This window comes from Crocodylus siamensis, chromosome 5 (genome assembly GCF_052110815.1).
Source record: "Crocodylus siamensis isolate JL-2025a chromosome 5, ASM5211081v1, whole genome shotgun sequence".
Taxonomy (NCBI): Eukaryota; Metazoa; Chordata; order Crocodylia; family Crocodylidae; genus Crocodylus; species Crocodylus siamensis.
In genome coordinates this window covers 1777468-1799205 of record NC_143399.1, presented here as the reverse complement: position 1 = coordinate 1799205, position 21738 = coordinate 1777468, and the positions used below count along the sequence as shown (strand labels likewise).

The following is a 21738-nucleotide window of genomic DNA, read 5'->3' as shown; positions in this document are numbered from 1 at the left end:
CCTGTTCCAGGTGCATCAACTCTGCAGAACGACTGCAGCCTCTAGCAAGCACATGTGTATGACCAATGCACAGCTTGGCAAGGTACCTTCCCTCTCCCATGGTGGAAGCTGCGTGGACACCAGGCTGACACTGAGGATCCCAGCTAGTTGCAGGGACCTCTGCCAAGTGATCAGAAGAGCAGACTCCAAGGAAAGGGCTGCTTAACACGTCTTGTAGCAAGATGCACCAAGTGAATAAAAGTGTTCCAGGGCTCAGGGTCCACACCAATTGCTGTAGGTTCAAGGCATTTCTCCAGCCTATGAGTTGTGCTGAAGAAAAGCCTGGGGACATCTGCAGATTTTCAAGCCGCAGCACTGGATGATGGCTGGGGCAGGAGGCTGGCACACAGACTCAGACCAATGCTCTGATCCAACACAGTCACCCCCGTGACACTGCCTCCTCATGCTCTGTGTCAGGGCAGGCAGCAAGGGGTGAGCACAGAGCTTTGCCTCCAGCCAGGAGTTCAAACCCCGCTGCTGCAGCACAAAAGAAGAGCTGAGGCCAGGCTCTCGGCAGCCATTGGCTCGATTTCTGTGGTCGAAGAAGGGTGGCTCGGGAAGCTTTTGTTCCCGCGGGGAGAAGGTGGAAACAAAAAAGGGAAGAGGGGAATTAAAGTAATCTCAAATCGCTAAGCAGCTTCCCAGCCCCGGATCAATAGGCAGCACTGACAGGGATCACAGGAATGTCGCAACTTTGCCAATAACAAAGCAGCCCAGCGGAGCCAGGAGGACGACTTTTCTAGTGCAGCCGAGCGTGACGCAGGGAGGCCGGCGAGCAGCTGGAAGTGACACCCTGGCTTACAGAGGCAGCAGGTCCCTGTTTTAAATGATGATGAGCAGGGCGGTTTTATTTGTGGAGGGAAGATGCAGTCGAGGTCTGAAATCCAAGGCCTCAAATTTCCCAGACAAACCTGCCCACCCGACCCCAAACTATTTCTTTTCCAGGCTGGGAAGAAGAAAGAAAATCAGTGTTAATTTAATCAATTGATCAGCCCATCGATTGCAAAACTGGAGCTGCTAGTTAGCCATGTGCAGTAATGCCCTCAACTCCAAGACCACAAAACACGCCATCGATTGCTTCACTTGCTGCTCCCAACTAAAAAATAAAGATGCGCTTTCAATGGGAAAAGCAAGTTTCCAGCCTGGGAAGGAGATACAGGTGAATAAGAACACAAGCTGGGGAACAGGGACAGCGGCGGCTGGCGAGTTTCAAACTGAAATTAGTTACAGATGCAGTCACGGTGTCTTGTGTAAACTCTATCGATTGGGTAGCTGACAGTCTTAGGAGCCTCCATGCTAGGACAATCAATCCGGCCACAGTGTCACCTGCCACTTTGCTGAACAGTTGACAATGCAATTATCCAGTGTGGAGGCAGGGAGTTGGCGTGTGTCAAACGCAGTTAGCCACTTTCCGGGCACTACTCGATAATGTGTTTCACCGCCTCGCGGAAGAGACGACATGCGGAGACAGGAGCTGTTTAGAGCCATTGAGACCCCACTCCCTTTTCCTTTAGAAAAATCTCACTGCCCCTGACTTAACAACTGTATTCTAAAATGCTATTAAAATCACGTCAATCAAACCCTTGGTGCTTAAGGCTGAAGTTTGACCTGAGAGTCCAAGAGGGAGGCTGCAGTTCCAGCAAAACTGCAGATGGTTTTGGGGGAGAAAAAAATAAGATCACCCGCCACCTGCCTCAAACATGGAATTGCTGAGAGGACGGAGCACGAGGGAAGTGGCTGGGCTGGAGCAGCTCTGTCTGGATGGCAGACGGGGCTGGAGGGGCTCACAGCCAGGAAATGCAAGTTTAAAGCAACACTGTCAACTTGAAATGTAGTCAATTAAAGATGGGGGGGGGGAGCGAGTCATTTCAGGTGCTGCCCTGCTCATTGCCTCCTTCTGCCAGTTTACAACCACCATTTGCCTTTCCCTCTTTAATTATTTTTCTCTCTGTCCCTCCTTCGTTGCTAAGTGATAGATTTCCCACCCTGATGGAGCAGCACAGCTGGATCCACACCGCTGTCAAATGTGGCAGGAAGTGAAGGGGATCCTGCTCCTGCGCCTGCCCACGTGCTCTCCACCCCTGCCAGTGCAGCCATCTTCAGTGACATATCCCAGGTAAATGAGACAGGCTGTGGGACCGTGGCCCCTAAATCACCATCCAGCTGTTCACCCATGACATGCACATTCTACCTGTTCAGATTCATATTATATCAAAACTTTAAAGAACTGCACTGGGAGCCATCTGCTGAGACTGAAACCCTCACTATTTAATGGACCCAGCAGGGAAGCCCCCAGTAAAACTGACTGGCTGTAGCCCACTGCCATCATAAAAACAAGGCAAGCAAACTAACCTTGGATGTTAGATGGCACTAGTCTAGCCTAGCCATTATCCAGTCTGGGAGAGGCTGTCCTGGAAATGATTTAATGTCTAAGGGGTGTTTAAAAGTGGCTGGTTCGGGGTACAGACAGAGCATAGATATCAAACACTGCAGGGCTGCACACTCAGCTGGAGCTGTTCATATCTGGAGGTGCCAGTGCCTCGGCTACGTTGATCCTTGAATACCGCTGCCTGGCTACTTCAGTCTGGGAGGTATTTACTGGCCACTGAACCTGCACATGAATACAGCCCTGTAGGGCCCACACAGCCTGCCTAACCCCTCGCTGCCAAAGCTGAACCAACAAGGGGCTGCTGTTCCATGCCACAGATTTCCATCTGAGAAATGAGATTAACCACCTCCTCACGTGCAGTGGTGGAGCAGCAGCAGAGCTGTGGTGCTCAGCAGTGGGCCTGAGCTCCTAGACTGTGAGAGATGAAGCTGCCAGACACGTGCTGGGCAGCACAAGGTCACCACTGGTTCTGGAGTCGCCTCTTTCTAGACAGCCTGCTTGTTGGGCAGGGGCCTCCTCTGCACAGCTGCTAGCACACCCGAGCGTGCACAGTCAGCCCTCCAGCTACGGCCTGCAAGGGCTCTTCCTGCCTCCTCATTGCCTCGGGGGGTCCGAGCAAGACGGGTCCCACCACAGCAGGGTGCTGGCAGCGGGACTGCAGCCATGTGCGAGGCATTTTGAGGCAGCCGAACATTGCTAAGTTCTACCTTCCAACCAGCCAGGCTGATTGCATTTGACATGAGAGCTGAAGCAGGGAGTGACTTTGCTGGTCACAGTGACTTGGACTTCCCCTTGCCCGTGCTATCTGGGGCTGTGTTTCTACTTGTTCAGGCCATTGTGTTCACTGAGGCCGAATCCACACCATCTTGGGAGCAAGGCATGGAGGGATGAGAACAACTCCACAATTAAATCATCCCGGTGAGTTTCCCTGCAGACTGCCTGGCTCAGGCCCTTGTCTCCTCGATCTCCGTTAGAAAGGCTCCTTCCCTGGAAGTGCCCTGCTCACCACTTTAATGAGTTCAAAGGCTTTCCCTCTGTGCTATTTTCAAGGCAACTGATCTGCTGGAGGACAAGAAATCCATAAGAGCACAGGGCAAGTGGCTTGCTGCCGTGCCGAGGGGTGGGGGAGCCGGCAGGTGGACGGGGGGCTTAGCGACCATCTTTCAATTCTTTCATATCTGGAGAGGACAGCAATCTCTGTTCTATCAGACAGTGCGGTTCGGAGTTTAAATGGTACTTGCTGCTCGCTTGCTTTTCCTGTCTCTGTCTCTCTCTCTTTGAAGTTGACTGGACAGCTTCCTCAAGCTGGCGTTATCACTCCCTCTAACCACTCTTGGCAGGCAATCTAATTCCCCCTGAAAAGGTCACCGCCATTTTAACTGCCTTTCAATCACATTAAGCACGCTGCCGCTCGTGCTCAGAGCGCTGCGCCTGCAGCTCTCCTGACTGAGGTGCAATCGATAAGCTGACATGCTGCCCCCCCGCCCGCGGCCCGACATCCCCCGCCCCCCGCCCTCCCCTGCTGAAGGAACTGCACGCCATCCCGAGTGACGGACCCCCTCCAAAAAATAAATAAATAAATATGGAGCTTTTAACAGATCCCTCCCTCAACCTCTTGGCCCCCCGTTCGGGGAAGGGAGAAGGGGAGCACCTTCCCTGCGGGCTGACAGAGACGGGGACTTCACAGGAGAGTTTGCTCTGGCTCCAGCCCAGACCCTTTTGAAGCCGTGTTACAAAGAACATGCCTCCCTCAAGCTCCCTTCAATGCAATCATTACCGTTATCTCTGGCTTTTTTTCCCCGCAGTTACCAGTTGTGTTGCACACATCGATCCTTGTGTAGGACACTGTTTTAAGTCTGCTCGCCTTTTGAGTGCGCTAAGCCGTTTAGGAGATGACAGCGACTTCTATCAGTGTGAAGCTGATGCGATTCTTTTCAGATAAAGCACTTTTTTCCCTCCCTCTTCCCCCCCTTCCTCTTTTCAAGGAACAGACACACACACAAAGAGACACCGAATCTTTCAAAAGGGAAAAAAACCCTTTTGAACTTCCCTCAGGAATTCTTGAAAGGGAGAACCTGAGATTGTAAACACTTGGGGTACCGCACATCCAGGCCGGGGAGGGGCATGAGGACTGGGACAAACGTGCTGGGAGCTACACATCACAGAAGGAAACGCTCTGTGCTTTCAGTGCTGAGCCCTGCGGCTGTCTAAACAGCGGTTGGCTTATTAGGCACAGGTTGCACAAAATAATTCTCTGGAGCAAAAAGCAACAGAAAGGGAAAGTGCCAAATGCAGACACTGCTCCCCACGGCTCGGGGGATTGGGCACAGCCGGCCGGGCCCTGCCAGGAGGTTTCGCAAGTTTGCGTCCTGTGACACTACCCTGACACAGGCACCACTTCTCCCCGTCTGCGTGGAGCCCAGGTTCGGGCACTGGCCATACTGGAGAGGGCGGGGAGGGGAGGAACAGGTCTCTGCCACCTGGCCTCTACATTTCAAAGGCTGCCCTTTCACCTCCTGCAACAAGGACCCGATTAAAAGCCATTGCGTGAGCTGCATGTTTCTCCGCAGGGACAGTGGCGAAGGGGATAAGTGGTAAGGCTGCTCTGGACAGGAAGGGCCCAATCCCTACCCGCAAGGGCCCTGCCACCATACCAGAGTGCTGCCGTGCCCCGACAGAGCCCTGATCCCTGCTCAGCTGACAGCACAGCAGATTTGCAAGCCAGATATAATACAGGGTTTTAGCAAACCAGCTGCTTCCGAGTGAAAGAGTTTCAAGGCAGCTAACACCATCTAATCCCTGGGTGGAATGCCTCCGCCATGCTCGCCTGCAAGGCAGCCAGCACGCCGCCTCGAGGCCCCAGCACCCACGGGCTTCTATCGATTCACCCACCTGTTGCTTCAAGAGGTGCTCAGCTCACTGGGGCAGGGGACTGCTTTATGGTACATGCCTGTGTGTGGGGTCTGGTGCTCCCAGGTGCTGGCCTCCAGCCAGGTGCCTTGGCACCACAATCCTGACAGTGTTGGAGACTGGACAAGTGCCATCTCCTCAGACAGCCTCACCAAGCCAAGGACACTTGGCCCACCAAGGGGCCAGAGCTCAGTCCCCAGACTGTGCACGGGAAAGGCCAACTTTTGGCAAGAGGGTCTAAAGCTAAGCTCCCGGCTCCTGCACATGGCTGTTCAGTCACTGCTCTTTTGGATCCTTTCAGTGAGAAGCAGGGGATGTGGGACAGGACACCTGTATGCAGGACCTGCAGTTCCTTGTCCATGGGGTGGGGGGGAAGAGATCCGAGTTTGGGGCCAGCAGCAGCCCTGTCCGTGGGGCTGGAGCTGCGCCATGAATACTGGCCAGTCTCCTGCGTCCCAGGCTGCAATGTCGCCGCAGAGCCACGTGCCATTACAACAGGGACTGATGAGATACGGGGACACCTGATCTCCCTCCAGCTGGGTATTTTTCTCCGTGTCGTCTCTCATCCGCTGAACCCAGAAAAAGTCTGTTTGGTATTAAGGGCCTGCCTTGGATTCCTGCATCACTACTCCTTTCTAGCCACGGGAACTGGGCTAGAGGGGGAGCCCTGGCACAAAGGTTAATGGGGGGATGCCAGTTTTGCTCTGAGCAGCTTCCAGTGGTGGAGGGTGTCTCTAGGATGCCGCACAGCTTTGGAAGGTTAGATGCTCTAGGCTCCCATCCCCAGATGAGCCAGCTGGTATCAATACGAGGAGGGGGGAAGGAAGGAGGGTCGGTCGCACCAAATTCACCTGGAGCATGGAACAGGTCTATCCTCTGCCCATGACCAGCCAGGGGAGAGGAAGGGGAGCCTGGCAGTGCGGGTCGAGAGGTCTGGCTCATGGCCCTTTGTAACTGTGACTCTTTTCAGGCTGCAATCCTTCTGGGTGCAGAGACTTCAGGAAGCTTGGTGCAGGTGCTGGTTACAACAGAGCAGACTGCCCACCAGGCTGCAGGCATGCTCTGGGCAGCCCACAATCCCAGGCTGACATGATGGCAGGGTTTCCCTGCCTAGGGGAACACGCACCTCATAAGGGGTGTGGGTCATCAGCTCTGTGGCCAGCGCACACAGAGCACGGAGCCCATCACAGGTGCTCCCAGGGAGCAAGAGCTGGAAAACTGGGGTCTGGGTACAAAACGCAGAGTCCCACCAGACAGAAGGAGGGAAGACATGTGTTGAGGTCTCCAAGGCAGACCCACAGGGCAGAGCTCCCCAGTCTTGTGATGAGCACCAGTCCAGTCTGAGAGCCAGCAGGACTGCTCTCCTGCACTGGCAAAGGATGGAACTGTTTGCTGCTAACTTTCGAGACCTTAAGGAGCAAATGCAGGATGCCTCCCTGCTCAGAGGATAATCAGGAAAGCCTATGAGCCATTGCTGCCTCACCCCCGCGCTCCCAAACTACAAAGGCGTTGGAGGGGACACAGGCCTGGCTTACACAGCCCAAGCTCCTGTTTGGCTGTTCAGTCCAACTCCATCTCTGCGCAGCCTTTCCTCTTGGGGTACTTGAAATTAAAATCCTTGCTGGCAGGGGAAGAGGCAGCACGCTGTCCTTTTGTGCAGTGGAGGGAGCCGCTGTCCCCTGTCTCATTAGGCATGGGATACGTGCGCAGCTGCTGAGAGACGGCCTCCGCAGCGCCGGAGGTTCACGTCGGTTTAGTAAATCCTCGTGTTGGAGGCCAAAGGGCCGAGTGTAAGAAAGGGGCCAGGTTCCAGCTAAAATTACATCCCCCAATAAAGCTCACAAGAGGTCAAATTTTGCCATAACTCACTCTCTCCTCAGTAACTGATTTCCCTGTCGCTGGGGAAGGGGCAGGAGGAGGAAAAAAGAAAATGTGCTTGTCTGGGAGCCCTGAGGGCCTGCCGCACTGGAGGTGTGGAGCAGGTTGCTGGATTCTCATTTATCAACCTTAAAAGGGATGGAGTGATAAATGCACAACCGGCCCTTTAATATTTTATGCAGGTGCTAAAGCGACTTGGCTGTCACCTTCAATACATCACCGGCGGCTGATAAACCAGCTTTCGTCACTCCAGGCTGGGAATTTTTACAATTTCATTTCTCTCCCCTCCTTTCAGATATATCCATGTATTTCTTAATATGCGCAACATAGAAGTGATTTCCTTCCACTGATCTCCCTCCGGGAGTGGCTCCCCACTGCACCCTCCCCAGCCACCTCTTTCTGAACACCAAATAAAACAAGGCTTTTGTTTAAGATCAGCTTAAAAAATGTTACCCTCGTTTTCGCAGGGGTGATAAACACAGGAATCGCTTCCCAGGGGGCAGCACGGCTGAAAGTCAGTACCTCTCTGAGGTAGAGGCCTGGATGCAAACAGGGTCGATCCCTCCCTCCAAAGGAACAGTCCCCAGGTCAGCCCCTCAGCCAGGCCCGCGATGCCCCGAGTACCTCGGAACCCCCCCTCCAGGAGGGTGGTGGCCCGTATCCGCTTCTGCCCGCACCACTCGTACTCCTCAAAGCGGTTGCCATTCTCATTCTCAATGTCCACAGAGTCGTCCTCGGCCATGCACGAGCCTTCTCTCTGGGCAGGGTGGAGAATGAGACACTCAATTCTTGTAGTGGCACAAGGGAACTGCGCCGAGGGGCTCAGGGCAGCTCCTGGGGGTCACAAGCTCTGTGGGGTGGGAGCAGCCTCTGGTTTCCCACCATAGACCTGTTTCCAGCAGCCAGAAGCACTCAGCCCTCCAAAGCAACACCAAGCCAAGCAGCAGGAGTCCCATGTTACAGCTATAGCTCCCAGGGTCCAAGTGCAGGCCCTCACCTGAAGCTGACAACTCCTTGTCCAGGACCCCAGGGCAGCTCCTGTCTGCGGGGCCTCCTGGGACACTGAGCTCAGGGAAACTGGTAAAAACCCAGCTCCCCTCATACATGCTTTCCTTGGAGTGTTCTAGTGGGGTGTATGCCGGGGCCCAGAACCAGATCCAACAGGAAGCCGTACAGAGAGCTCAAAGGCTCTGCTCCTCAAAGCAATGCCTCCTCACCTTCTCTGCTCATGCTACTGAGAAGAGAGGGGGCTACACTCCCATATGAGGTCCTCACCTCCTGGAGGGAGATGCACCCACTGTGTTTATAACCAAGCCATTTTAAAAGACAATTGTTCTGATGTTGCTAGGGACAAAAAGCAAGAAAAGAGAATGCAGATCGGCTAGTGGGGACCACAGGCTCTAGCTGCCTAGAGCCATGCTGTTTATAGCTCTTTAATGTGGCATGAGCAACATGGAAGAAACAAAGCTCCTAGCGCTGGACAGGAGGAAATTGCTACTGAGCCACTTTCTGAGACAGGGAGGGTGACCAGAGCTCTCCGACAGAGCACCCCGGCCTCAAACATGGACAGTTAGCTTGTGCTTAGTGTTGTTAGGTTGCCTGCAGACAGAGCTGAGAGTAGGGAGAAGGGAATGGCAGCACCCGTTCCTGCTGCGCCTCTACCTTGGCAAGGCATTGTTCCACATGCCTACTCATCTCCTCCTCGGATCCTGCCAGAGGCCGGCTGCAGAGGGGACATACCTGCCCTTCGTCTTGCTTCCTCCGTTTCATTTTCCCAATCCGAGCTGCATGGAGAAAAACCAAGGAGAGAGAAACAACAGGTCAGGCCCACTGTTTTCCCAAACCTGAAGGCTGCGGCTCAGGGGGTCCCCCCTGTCATCACAAGCCAGTCCTGCCTCATGGAGAATACAGGCTGGAAGATTCCCCGCCAGCTTTCTGTGGTGAGTGCTTGAGCTATGCACATTTCAAAGACACTTATGTGGTCCTGACATGGAGACTAGGACCAAGATCCAGCCAGGAGTCTAAGATCCCACCACACCCCACTGACCCTATCACAAGTAGCAGGACTGCAGGTGCCTCAGTACCTTCCCAGCCCAGGCCCTTTGCAAGGGAAGACTGGCCTTGCCCCTATGGCAAGGGGCCAATGTGGCTGCTTCCCTTCACTGCTAAAGGATCTGCCCCCATTTTCCAGGCAGAATCCAGCAGCTGGATCCTAGTCTGCCTCTGCCTGCTCACTCGGAGCCCCCAGCCAGCAGAGATCCCTTACACAGAACCCCGGAGAACTCCAGTCTAGACATCTAGAGCCCCCACACACTGCACAACAGTCCTTTTTAGCACCTTAGGCCTCCCTGTATGCCTGTACGTCTCTCCCCCCGGGATGTCAGGAACAGGAGGGCAAAGCAGGTTAGAGCCAAGAAGACAGCTTTTGGAGGGACGAAGAACGAGGAACTGTCTGCACCCCGTGGGGGCAGCTCCTTGTCCTCCCAATCCCCAATGGATGTACATGCATTCTTTATTTAAGAAAAGGGGTTACCATGCTCAGCACAGCAGAAAGGGAGCGGGACGGATGCCTGGGGAGTCATACTGATTTGGAAAAGCAGCCAAGAAAGCCTGCTGCTTAATCCAATCTCTAGTTAATTTAAGCCACCGCCTAATGTGATCGAAACATCTGGAACCCAGTCATTTGCATTCATAACTTCTGTCCTTTATTGTGATGGCTTTGGGCATGTGTTATGGGATAGCTCGGGTGCTGGAGGGAGGAAAGGAGCTGCTTAATTAATAAGGAAGGGCAAAATCCTGAATGAGAGACAAGGAAGAGCCCAAGGAAAGCCCGTGCAGTAACAAGAGATGTCATCACTGAGAAGCAGCATTTGCCAGAGATTGCTACTGACATTGTGAGTGCCGTCACGTGTGCTGAATGCTGTGACGCCTGCCCTGGCATATATGGACAGTGAGATCGAGGGCTCACTGCAACCCGGGAGAGGAGCACGGAAGAGCAGGAGGTGCAGGGGGGTGTTGTTTCCCACCAGCACAGGAAGGAGTCCTTGTTGGCTTGCATGCCCCCATGCTCTTCAGACCAGGGCACATCACCTTTCTCCAGCTCAAGGCAGGGATGCTCACAGCCCACCATGTGATCAAGCCAGGGGTTCCCGCTCCCAGAGGAGAGAGATACTTCCTCAAAGCACTGCCCTCCTTCCAGCTGACCTGCAAATGCACCAATCCCGCAAATGCTGCCAGGAACCAGCCCTCCGACCTGCCATTCCCAGCTAACGCACATCAGCTTCAGCACCTAGTATCCGCACATCCTACTGGCTCCAGTGCCCTCATGAGCAGCTACTCTGGGCAATGGGGAACGGAAAGACTTGTCGAACACCAGTCTCCCCACACATGCTTGGGGTGTCCTCTCTCTAGCACAGAGCTCTCCCAGTTTCAGCTCCTGCCTTGGCCAATCAAACCTGATGCCTCGCTCCCTGCCTCACCTCCTCCTCAAGAAGGGCCCTGCTACCTTGAAGTCGGACAAAACCACACACACTGCTCCTAATAAAATCAAAACCTCTTTGAACTACCAGCTCTGCTAACTATAAACGGGAGCCCAGCCTGACTGGGCTCCTCCTAGTTCGCATCTCAGACAGCAAGTGTGATGCTGCAATGTTGGCCAGGTCAGCAGGATGCTACCCAAGGCAGTTCCCCCCCTGCAGCAGGGCTTGGTCTTGGAGAGTGAATGGGAGTTGGAAGAAGCTTGAACACCAAGGGTGTGACTATGTGCAGCCCACTCGAAGAAGGTGCTCTCCAACCCTCTCTCCTCTGACTGCCTGAGAGTTCTCAACCAGTATGTCACAACACGCTGGGGTGCCCCGAGATCCTTTCAGGGGTGCTACACAACATTAACACTGTTTAGGAGTGTTAAAAACTTGCTGCCCAGTTGAGGGCTTTCTGAACTATATGCCACAGAAGAATTGCTCCATTATTTTTCTGTAGTTAAAAAAAAGAAAAAAAAAGAGTGAAAACTAAGAGCTGGCATTTTCCAAGGGAGGCCTGGAGCCTACCAAGGGTGCCTTGAGTCTAACACATTTGAGAACCAGAGAAACAGTACGCTCACTAGACTGCAACCGGGAATTGCAAATCCCCTCTACACTGGTGTTACTCTTTTGCCTTCCCCCACTTCTCTGTTCTTCTTTCAAAGGAAAAGAGGAACAGAGCTTAGAAGGAACCTTCCTAGTTCCTCCTGCCTGGCTGTGCTGTGCTGCATTGGGAGGCTGGGGCCTTTACACTTCAGCTGTCCCATCCCTCTGCTGCTGATTCAGGTGGGACAGGAATAGGGTGAGGAACAGGGCCCAGGTCACCGCATCTCCATGCCAGAGCCAGCTGCACCTCCCCTGGTCAGCATGATGCGCTCTTTGTCTTGAGGCAGGAGTGCCACATGTCACATGGCTGCAGGAGAACAGAGGTGTTGAAAGCAGCTTCCTCTGCCAGCCTCGTCCCATGGTTGTTAGTGGTGGCATGGTGCCATCAGCAGCGCATGAGGTCCAGGCACCAGCCAGGAGATGAAGGGAGCACTGTATCCCAGGAGGCCTGTCCCGAGCCATGCTTCCCACCCCTGGCACGCAGCTCGGCTATCACTTCCAATCAGCACGAGAAGAATGGAGCGGCCCCAAAGGCAGGAGGCGATTGCAGGGCTGTCCCAGAGGGGAGCAACTCAAAAGAACACGCGAGTAAGACCACAGCACTGCTAATTAGTGTGGAGAGATGCGATCATTTCTAATTAGCTCACTAATCTCTCTCCCCCCGTGCGCCTGTCGCAGGACCAAACAGGGAGATGCCGAGTTTTTTCTTGCCTTTGACTGAAGAAGATAAAAGCACAGCAATCCTTTGGCGAGCCAGAGCAGAGGGGACTCCACTTGAGAGCCCGAGCGCCGTCCAGCCGGCGCTCCCTGAAGCCACCACTGTGCCTCTGCCTCCTCTGATTGAACAAAGCCTCCTTGGTTATTATTCAAGCCTTCTGCCAGAAGGTGAGGAGTTCACTAATTTTTATTAGTATTAATAATCATAATTAGGCCATCAGAGGGCTTCTCTGCACCTTTGTGGCCTTCATTTTAACTGAAGTACTTGATCAGCTCTACCTTAAGTATGCGCCACCGTACACGCTCTGCCCTGGGCTGTGCTCAGAGACTGATCTGCTCACCCCTTGCCCACTGCCGTGAGTGCCACAGCAGCCAAGTCGGGGCACACCCAGCCGCACAGACGAGGCCCTGTACATGGATCTGCTGGAGTGCTGTGGCATGGGGAGCCAGTCTCAGGCGGAAGGCAATGGCCACAAGGGAACCATGGCAGCTTGGGAGGTCCCAGGCCACAGTGTGGAAGAGAGCAGGTGGGATACAGGGCAGGGACACCTGTACCCTACACTGCAGAGGGCTGTGGCTGTCACAGGATGGCCTCCGGTCAGTCCCCAAACACAGCACTAGCCAAGAGCAGGACGAGCCAGTACCCTGCTCTGGGGCAGGCTGGATTGAACTAGGCAAAATGCTGCTTGAACTCACTCCCTGCTAGCTAGCTTGAGGGCACAAAAAACAGCCTCTGGCAGAGAGTGGAGTCTCAGCACCTCCATCACCCTTGCTGTTGGAGCTCTCTCTTGTGCCCCCATGCACAACTGCAAACCTGTCCATGTTGAGTTACTGAAGCGCATTGTTCCACCACTGCTTACACCTACTTTCCCTCTGACAGCTGCTGCTCCTCATCACCCTCTCACCCACCTGCTTCAAGAGACAGCAGCCTAGATTTAATTTCATTGCCCCTTGGGAGAATCCTATAACCCCAGAGCACACTTTAGAGCCAGGACAAGGAGTGGTGACCTGCCTGGGAAGCACCTAGCCTCACAGGGCTGTGCACCGCACACAACACTGACTGCGTCAAAAGAAGCAAAGGTGACGCTTGTAGAGCTTGCGTTCCAGTTCCCCCTCCTGTGTGGAGCAGTTGGCGAGGGCTCGCACAGGGAGTGCCCACAGCTCTGGTGTTCTTCTGCTTGTCCAAACAATTGTTCAATGATTTCTGTTAACTCCTCAAGCCAGTCACCTCTCCCCTGCACAACGGCAGAGTGGCCAGGAGCAGCCCCAGCCCTTCGGCAGGCCATGCAAACTGGGCGTGTTGCAGGTGCAGACCACCCATGCAGAGCCCACCCAGCTTCAGGAAGGGTCTGTCCTGCAGAGGCAGCTCCAGGGGTCAGGGTCTGGATGGGGCATTGCCAAGCCCTTGGAATTTGCTGGGGAGGGAGCTGTAAACCATCCACAGGCTGAGCCCGTTCCTCTTTTGTGGCTCTACTGAGGGTTTTACCGAGACCACGTTCATGGAGCAAGAGGGGTTCTTTTTCTGTTAAATGAGTTTGGTGTTTGCTAGCACTAGCTCCTTACAGCACTAGATGGGAAGCCTCCAGGGCTGGGAAAACTTCAACGGGACCCAAACCAAAGCTGTAAACTTCTCCATGCGACAGCCCCAGGCTGGCTGGGGAAGGAGGCTGGTCAACAGCAGCAGCAGCCATGGACCGATGAGATGAGCTGGCGCCAGAGCAGGCTGAAGCAAGAGAACCATGTACGCACTAGATGGGCAGAAGTGAAGCTCTCTGAGATCCAGAGCGTATGTCATGGCACAGCTCCCCAAGAGAGATCATGAGGGGCAGATTCACATGAGGACCTGAGGGGCGGTCACACAGTCAGGCTTCCAACGTGGTCATCAGGAATGGCTCATTCCACACCTCTCCATACAAACAGGCCTGTGCCTGGCCTGCTAGACTCAGTCACAAATGCCAGCTGCGAGCAGACAGCCTGGTATCCAGAACGTCATAGGACTGACTGCACAGGCAGGCAGTTCAAGGCAGGCTGCTTTTGCCCATGCAAAATGAGAGCACCAATCCATAAACACATAGGAGACTCTTCTGAAAAGGTGGCCTGCAGAATTCAGCAGCAGCAGAAGGGCAAATGAAACTTAAGAGTCAGCCTCCCGCATGCAGGAATAGAGAGAAATTAGCACTGTGATGCACCTGGGACTTCAGGGGCCACTGCCCATTCTGAACCCAGGGCAGCACCCTCTGCCCTTGAAGCATGGCCAGCACAGGATGCAGAAGTTCACTTGGTGTTCTGCATGTGGAGGATGTTAAATGGCTGCTCCAGAGCTCGTATCCACCAGGCGAGCTCCCCTGTCCTCCAACTGTAACATCACATTAACTCCATTTGGACCAGCTATACTAAGACCAGGGCTACAGCTACTTTGATATGATACCTTCCCTCTCCACTCATGCTGTCCCTTGAGAGCTGACATGAACCACAGCCTGCCAGGAGAGCAACAAGCCATCAGGACCCAGGATTTGTGAAGGAAGTTACAAATGAAACGGCCAAACAACTGACACCTATTGAAACCATGCTGGAAATCAGACAAGTGTGTTGCTCTCTGCAAGAAAACATCATGTGGACTGGCCTGGGAACCAAATCTGCAAGCCTTACATTAGCACCAAGGTTGCAGCAATGATTAAATACAATTCGGTAACACAGAGATGACCACTGTGCTACAGGACAGTTTCCGTCAAGAAAGATCTGTTTCTGATCTACAGGACTTCTTTGGTGCATAAAAAATGCAAGTGAATTAAACCCGACCACACACACACACAAATGCAGAAAAGGAAAAATCAACAGTATATTTAGACTTTCAAAGAGCCTTTGAGCAACTCCCATGTAAGAGGCTATTATGGAAACTAAATTAGGAATGTGGATGCTAAATTGTCATAGGGCATGAGGAGAGCTCCCTCCTGGAACAGAAGCTGGCTGCGAGACAGAGAGCAAAAACCAGCATGCGAGCAGTTTTCAGTGTGGGGAAGGGTTCTCTGTCCAGACAAAGGCTTAGATAGATGTTTATTAGCGATCTGAAAAGGGACGTTTGTCAAACTCATAGCATATTTGTTAGGCAAGGCAAAGAGAGGACTGAAGGACTAAGTCCAGCAATGACAAATGCAAGGCAATAAACATCAAAAAGAATAATCTGAACTATTCAACAGCACTGCTGGGTTTTCGATTAGATATAACCATGTGTAGAAAGGCCCAGGCACTGCTATGGGCAAGTCCACTCAATGTACAGGAACAGTCACAGAGTCATGGAAGTACAGGCCAGAAAGAGTCAGTAGCTGTGCTTGACCTCCTGCATAAGGAGTGACAGAACCTCACCTGGTGATTCTAGTAACCAGTCCAGAACCGCTGCATGAGCTACAGCAGATCTCATTAGGATGCACACAAAAAAAGAACAACGGAAATCAAAATGATAATGCCAATACGTAAAATTAGTAGGGCGCCCTCACCTGGAATACTGTCTCCAGTTCTGGTCACTGTCCCCCAGAAAGGATACAGCAGAAGCAGAAGGGGTCCAGAGAAAGAGGACAAAACTAATGATGAACAAAACCAACATTCATCTCTTAAATAACCAACCGGGAATGGAGCCTGCTAGAATTTAAGAGAGCCCATCTCACAGCCCCACACTTGTACCACATGCAGCTCCACCTTGGGGTCAAATCTTAGCTCCACTGAAGTCAAAAAGTATAAACCCCACAGGCTTTCAATGGAAGCATGATGCACTGCAGCAAAGGATTAATAGTGACAGGCAGCAGTTTCATAACAGAACCACAGCTCAGAATTGCCAGGCACTTGTACAGAAAAAGAAAAAAAGTCCCTGTTAACAGAATTTTCTTATGCTTTTTTCTCAGTTTGAGGGTAATGCTGCGTCAGGAAGCTATGATAAAACTTCATTTGAGAAACCAAGCATTGGGAAATTATTTTCCCCCAGCACTGAACACTTAAGTGTTTTTTGTGCTAAAATTAGATAGTAAAATCGTCAAGTTCGCCTTGGACTTGATCACAAAGAGATACAGAGGCCAATTGTACGACATTGTACTTAAAACCATTTTAAGGCTAAGAATTGCTTGACATGCGTATGAAATAAAGGAAATGATAGGCACTACACCAAGGTGCAGTCCTCCAGTTGTTCACTGGCTCTACTTCGGGAACACTAAGTCAGGATCTCTTGTTTGCATTCTCTATTGGTTTAAAAATAAAAAAAACCCATAAAGTTTGAGAGAAAGACTGAATCAACACAGCTTTGAGAGTATAATTCTGAACCATCAAGTTTGGCAACTGTGTATTAGTGACCTCTTTATAATAACATTCAATTTGGTGGTAAACGGCAATATAAAAATGAAATATTTAAAATTTGCTACAGAAACAGCAACCTTTCTGGAAGTTTAAAGTTTCACCAAAGAAAGCTGCATGGCTTTGGCTAAATTAAATTAACCAGTGTTGCACCAGACTTGTTTTCACACAATGAAGTAGAAATATCATTTAAAGGAAATAACAGGTAAACACACTGTATTTGGTGTTCAATTGTTAAATAAAGAGGAACAGTAAACCTTAAAACCACGTGGGAATTTCTTGATGACCCTCCTAGTCCTTCCAACCCTACAATTCTGTTTTTCACCAAGCACCCAGAGCTTTGGCTTGTTCTGAATATACGCAGAAGTACATAAACAAGCAGCTCTACCCATCCTGTGGGAAGGGGAAGGCTGTGTGTGCTATCCAGACGCCCTGAGCTGTTAGGTTCAAGGACAAGGCAAACCGCTAGCAGCCAGAATACACTGCTAATGCCCAGATCCTACGGACACACCATGACCTGGCCACGAGATTCAAAATGCAGGATGAGGCAAAAAGGCAGGTCTAAGATCCCGATCTGATATGCTGCTGCAGGCAGGAAAAGCCAGAACCACTTGAGGGAGTGGCCTATAAACCCTCCCCGATACTTTTGGTTATTAATGAAGCCAACCTATATTGGCAAGGCCCAGGTCGCTGTTCACCCCCGCAGCTCTCCACCATGGGGCCAGCACAAGAGCAGAGGGAAATGGGGCATGACGCTGACACCCTGTTTTCCAGGACGAGGGCGCAGGGGTGATGAAGGCATCACCAGGCCCAGGAAAGTCTTGTCCCTCCACTCAGATCAACACTGTGCTTGGGGTCAGGAAGGAGTTTACCCCCATAGTCCACTCAGTACTGGGGGAGGTTTAGGGGGGCATGACCTTTTCTGCGGGTCTTCTGGAGCCTATATAGGCATTTTACAGAAGCCGGATGTTGGCCGCCACATTCCCCTGTTGGGGTCATGTGCGAGGTCCATGTTGTCAGGCCCCGGTATGGCCTTACACAGATATGCACAACGGGCGGGTTTGCACAGGGCCAATCCTACTTCGGACAGTGCTGGGACTAGATGCAACCCCCACAGCCCCATGGCTTTGGGACTCAAAAACTGGAGCAGCGTTTCCGAGAACAAGGGGGGTGGGGGCAGGCCCCGGGCCCCACAAACAGAGCAGGGAGGCAGGGAGGGAGGAAAGTAAGTGGGACTCACCGTTCAGCCGGGTCTGCCTGTTCGCTCGCACCCTCAGGAAGGTCTGTGGGGGGGGGGGACAAAAGCAGAGCATGTCACATCCCTGCAGCGGCCGGGGGCTCTGGGGCACGAGGGGAGATGGCCCCCTCCCCTCTTCCACCCCCTATCCCCTCCCCTCTTTTTACCCCTTTACCCCCTCCCCAACCCATCCCCCCAGCCTCCCCTTCTACCCCCATCTCCGTCTCCCACATCCCCTCCTCCTTCACTCCCCCTGTCCATCCATTCCCCCCCCACCCCCCGGCCTGTAAAGCAGGCCCGGCCCCGCAGCCCGGCCCCCCGCACCCACCTCCTCCCGGCCCCCGCCGCCGGGCCCCCTCCTCCCGCTCTGCATAGCCGCGGGCGCGGCGGCCGGAGCCCGCGGGCGGCGGGGGGATGCAGGCGGATGCGGCGCGGCCCCGCCAGGCGCCCGCGATCAACCCCCAGCGGCCGCCGCCATGTTGGCCCCGGTCATGTGACCCGCTGCTCAAGCGGGGTGAAAGTTCACCGGGGAGCGAAGGCGGGCGGAGGTTCCCATAGCAACCGGGCCCACTGCCTATGGTGGGGCAGCACCAACCAGCGCCCCCCAATCGAGAGCCAGGGGGCGCCCTCGGGCCGGGGGAGCCGCACCCAATGAGGGAGCAGGGGTAGAGTTCCGGGTAGAGTTCCCGGTCCAATCAGTGCTTGGGCTCCAGGGATCTCAACCAATCGGGGGAGGCGGTGGCTGGAAGGGTCAAGGCTTGGGGCACCTGACCTATGATCCCCCCAGCCCCCCCTTCAGGGGCTGCTGTAGGCCAGCCACATCCCCCCACGGGGCCACCAGCATCTCTCCGTGGGGCCACGAGCTCCCCCCCAGGGCCACCAGCATCCCTCCATGGGGCCACGAGCACCCCCACGGGCCACAAGCACGGGCCACAAACATGCCCCCTCACAGCCACCAGCATCTCTCCATGGGGCCATGATCACCCCCCCCAGGGCCATGAGCAGCCTCCTCACAGGCCATGAGCATCCCCCCATGGGGCAACAACCATCCCCCCCACGGGGCATTAGCATCCCCCCCACAGGCCAAGAGCATTCTCCCCATGGGCCACGAGCATTCCCCCACGGGACCAGCCCCATCCTGCGCACAGGAGCCCCCAGCCCACCCTGCAGCAACCCAACCTCAGGGAAGGGACCCGAGGCTCTTGCACTGGCTTTCCGCTGCCGAGGCCTTTGGGGACATGTTTCCAGGCACCCGCAGCGGCTGCCGCCTTGCTCTTGCAGCCTAAATGCAGAGGTTTTGCCCCAGACAGAAGTGGGCTATGGGGCGAACCCCGCCAATAGCACAAGACCCACCATACATCACGATAGGGGTCTACAGAGAACTTGCCCCTGACGCCAGGGAAACGCCTCTCACTGTTTTTAGTGCAAGCAGATGACAAGGAGCAATGGGCTCAAGCGGCAGCAAGGGAAGTAAAATGCAGATTATTGGGGGTGTTTTTTGTGTTAAAAAAAAAAGAGTAATTCTTGCTTCAAGCAAAGCCTCAGCTGCCAGATTCGTTCTAGTACGGTAAGCCAGGTGTGCGTGTGTTTTATTGGTGTCTTGTTAGAAGCTTTATCCATATGATCTGATGCACGCGGGTCGTCAGTGGAATATCCCTTAGTGACTCCAGCCAGAACCCGCAGCATCACAATTAGCTGGTCTTTGTCCTTCTGCATGCAGAGCTCTCGCACAACTCAGAGTTTAGTGGGCTCCAAAGGGAATTCATCTCCCCTCTCTCATTCAAGCACACAACTGCTACCGGGGCGGTGGGGGGCAGTTGCATGTTATCCTTGAGTAGGAGAGCAAAGACAAGGCCTGTAAAAACGAGGGCAGGTTGAAGCCATGAAAGTGGGGAGAGGGAAGTAGAAATGAAGCTCTACAAAAATACTAAAGGATGTTTTAAGCTCTCGGTCAGTAGCTCAGTAGCTGAGGCGGCTAGGATGGATATCAGAGGGGCTCACGTGCCATGATACTCATGAAAGAAGAGGGAATTTGGCCTGTTGGGGGTGCACCCTGCTCCGCTGCCATCTTTTGAGGCCCCAATCCCTGATTTACAAGATCAGCCCCCCGTGCTGGGAAGTGCAAGTGCCCAGGTGTTGGGCGCACCCAAGCTCAAGCTCGTAGCAGGAGAAATTCCAATGCAAACTTTAACTGGCATGTTGCCATCCATCTGCCCCGGCCGAGATACAGGCCAGGCACTACCTGCATTGTAATACGGGTGTATTGAAATTCCCACTCCTCCTCCCCCCTTTTTCCATTTTTTGCCTTTCACTCCACAGTTTTGTTTGCAGATGCCTGTCAAGTAGCAGGCAGCTGCTCTGCGTTGGCTACAAACACAGCAGGGCACGATTTCAATCCCAATAAACCCGTCTCCCCGATCCTTCTTCCTTTCACAAAAAACTTCACGGTCGCTTCTGAACACCAGCTTTCGTTTGGTTAAGCCACAGCTACATGTCTGGCCTAGTCTCTGCTTTTCATTGTTTCTACTAGGGCGAAAGCAGAAAACGTGTATTTTTTTGCCATAGGGAAGCATTCAGGATTGACGCAGCTAGGGACCTTTTCCAGTGCGGACTCGTTCAATACACTGCAGGTCCTCCCTGGGAGCCGACACGCAGTCCCGTTTTGCAGCTCAGGGATGAAATCCGAGTCGCTGATTCCTGTTTCCACACCCTTAATTAATTAAGCTACAAGCTGGGTAAATGCTGTCACCCTTGCGGTCCAAACAGCAGAGAAAGATTCAGCTCTGCTGGGCAAGGATTTTAGTCCTTCCTCTGCTAATTACTCAGCCACAAACATCCCACGATGGGCTCCCCCTAAACGGGTTCAGGTGCCCTTGCCTCATAGAAAAAGGGTCTTCAATGCTATCTTTAAGGCAAGATGAGTGGCTCACTGTAGTGTTTGGTCTTATTTTCCCCCTGTTGGGTACAGGGCTGGGGGCTGAGACAGCATTACGGGAGGCCTGTGCAATCAGTTAGGCTTGGTTATGCTCTCCCCCATGCAAAGCCTTGCCAGATACGTGACCCTAGAATCAACGACCACTGATTCATACCCTGTTCCCTTCTGACTAAAAGCCTAACACATGGCATTCAGGGACGGCTTATTTTCCCATCTTAGTTTGGTGCATGGGGCTGGCCCTGGCAGGCATCAAATCTACAAGGATCTGCTCTTGAGCATCAGCAGATGGGCATTATGGACACTTACAGGCCAAAAACTTGATCCCAAATCTTTCCTGAACTCAGCTTGGGTTCATCTTTGGTTTTGTCCCCTTTTGCTGGATCAGATGCTGCTGCAGCCTCGTGAAAACAGCTCTTCCCATGGGATTCCCATCACTCAAGACACTGAAACCCTTGTAAATTCATCTGATGACAGTGATGACCAGCTCAAAGCTGGCTGAGCTCAAGTCCAAGAGTACATGGCTGCATTCCTCATGGATCTTGGAGTTGGAGGATTACGGAGCTAGCATGGGTAGGTCCAATGGCACTATGCTATGCTGCATGGATGTCCTCTGAAAACCTCATGACATGTACACCCTTTAGAGCCAGGTTGGTGCCAGCGATCCTATCCTGCCACTTCCTCCAGGGTTATGATGCCTGGAGCAGCTCTGACCTCACCCTTGGGTCCTCACCAAAGGACCTTCCTGGGCACTGCACCTGCGTGGTCCAGATGACACTTGGATGAATTTTGTGCTATACAGATGAGAGAAGTGCTCAGTGTTTTGAAGTCAAATGCACGCTTGTTATTTTTCTATTGCTGTTCCCAAATCTTCCTCTCCACTAAACATTTGCTGGGCAGGAGGACGTGATGGCCAATAAAGCCAAGCCTCAGGAATTCACCTCTGAAAATCCACCTCCCTGAAATCAGTGCTGCACAGCATTTTATTAATATATTGTATGTTCTCTATTAGGTCATAAATAACCTAAGTAACTTGCAAGGCAAAATTACCGGCACTGCAGCGCTAAGGAACATATATAATCACAGCACACGTCTCCACATGAACAGCTCAGTTCTGCAGCCCCTGAAGTTGCGAGGAGTCTCCCCCAAAAGGATGGGGAGATCAGCTTCTAAA

At 53.1% G+C, this 21738-nt stretch overlaps 1 protein-coding gene across 6 annotated transcripts in view; it reads right to left on the bottom strand.

Moving 5' to 3' along the window:
• The window catches only part of RNF220 (ring finger protein 220), a 225998-nt gene that overhangs the window by 42138 nt on the left and 162122 nt on the right, over positions 1-21738 (bottom strand). The window contains exons 6-9 of one of the 6 annotated variants that reach the window (XM_090048411.1): positions 17636-17678; positions 15552-15635; positions 8879-9000; positions 7841-7973 (exon numbers count right to left, since the gene is read on the bottom strand). In XM_090048411.1, coding sequence (XP_089904537.1) covers positions 7841-7973; positions 8879-9000; positions 15552-15635; positions 17636-17678 — 382 coding nt within the window. Of the gene's footprint in view, positions 1-7840; positions 7974-8878; positions 9001-15551; positions 15636-17635; positions 17679-17960; positions 18215-21738 lie in introns of those variants that run through there. The other 5 variants (XM_090048412.1, XM_090048416.1, XM_090048413.1 and 2 more) reach the window with 5 other exon arrangements.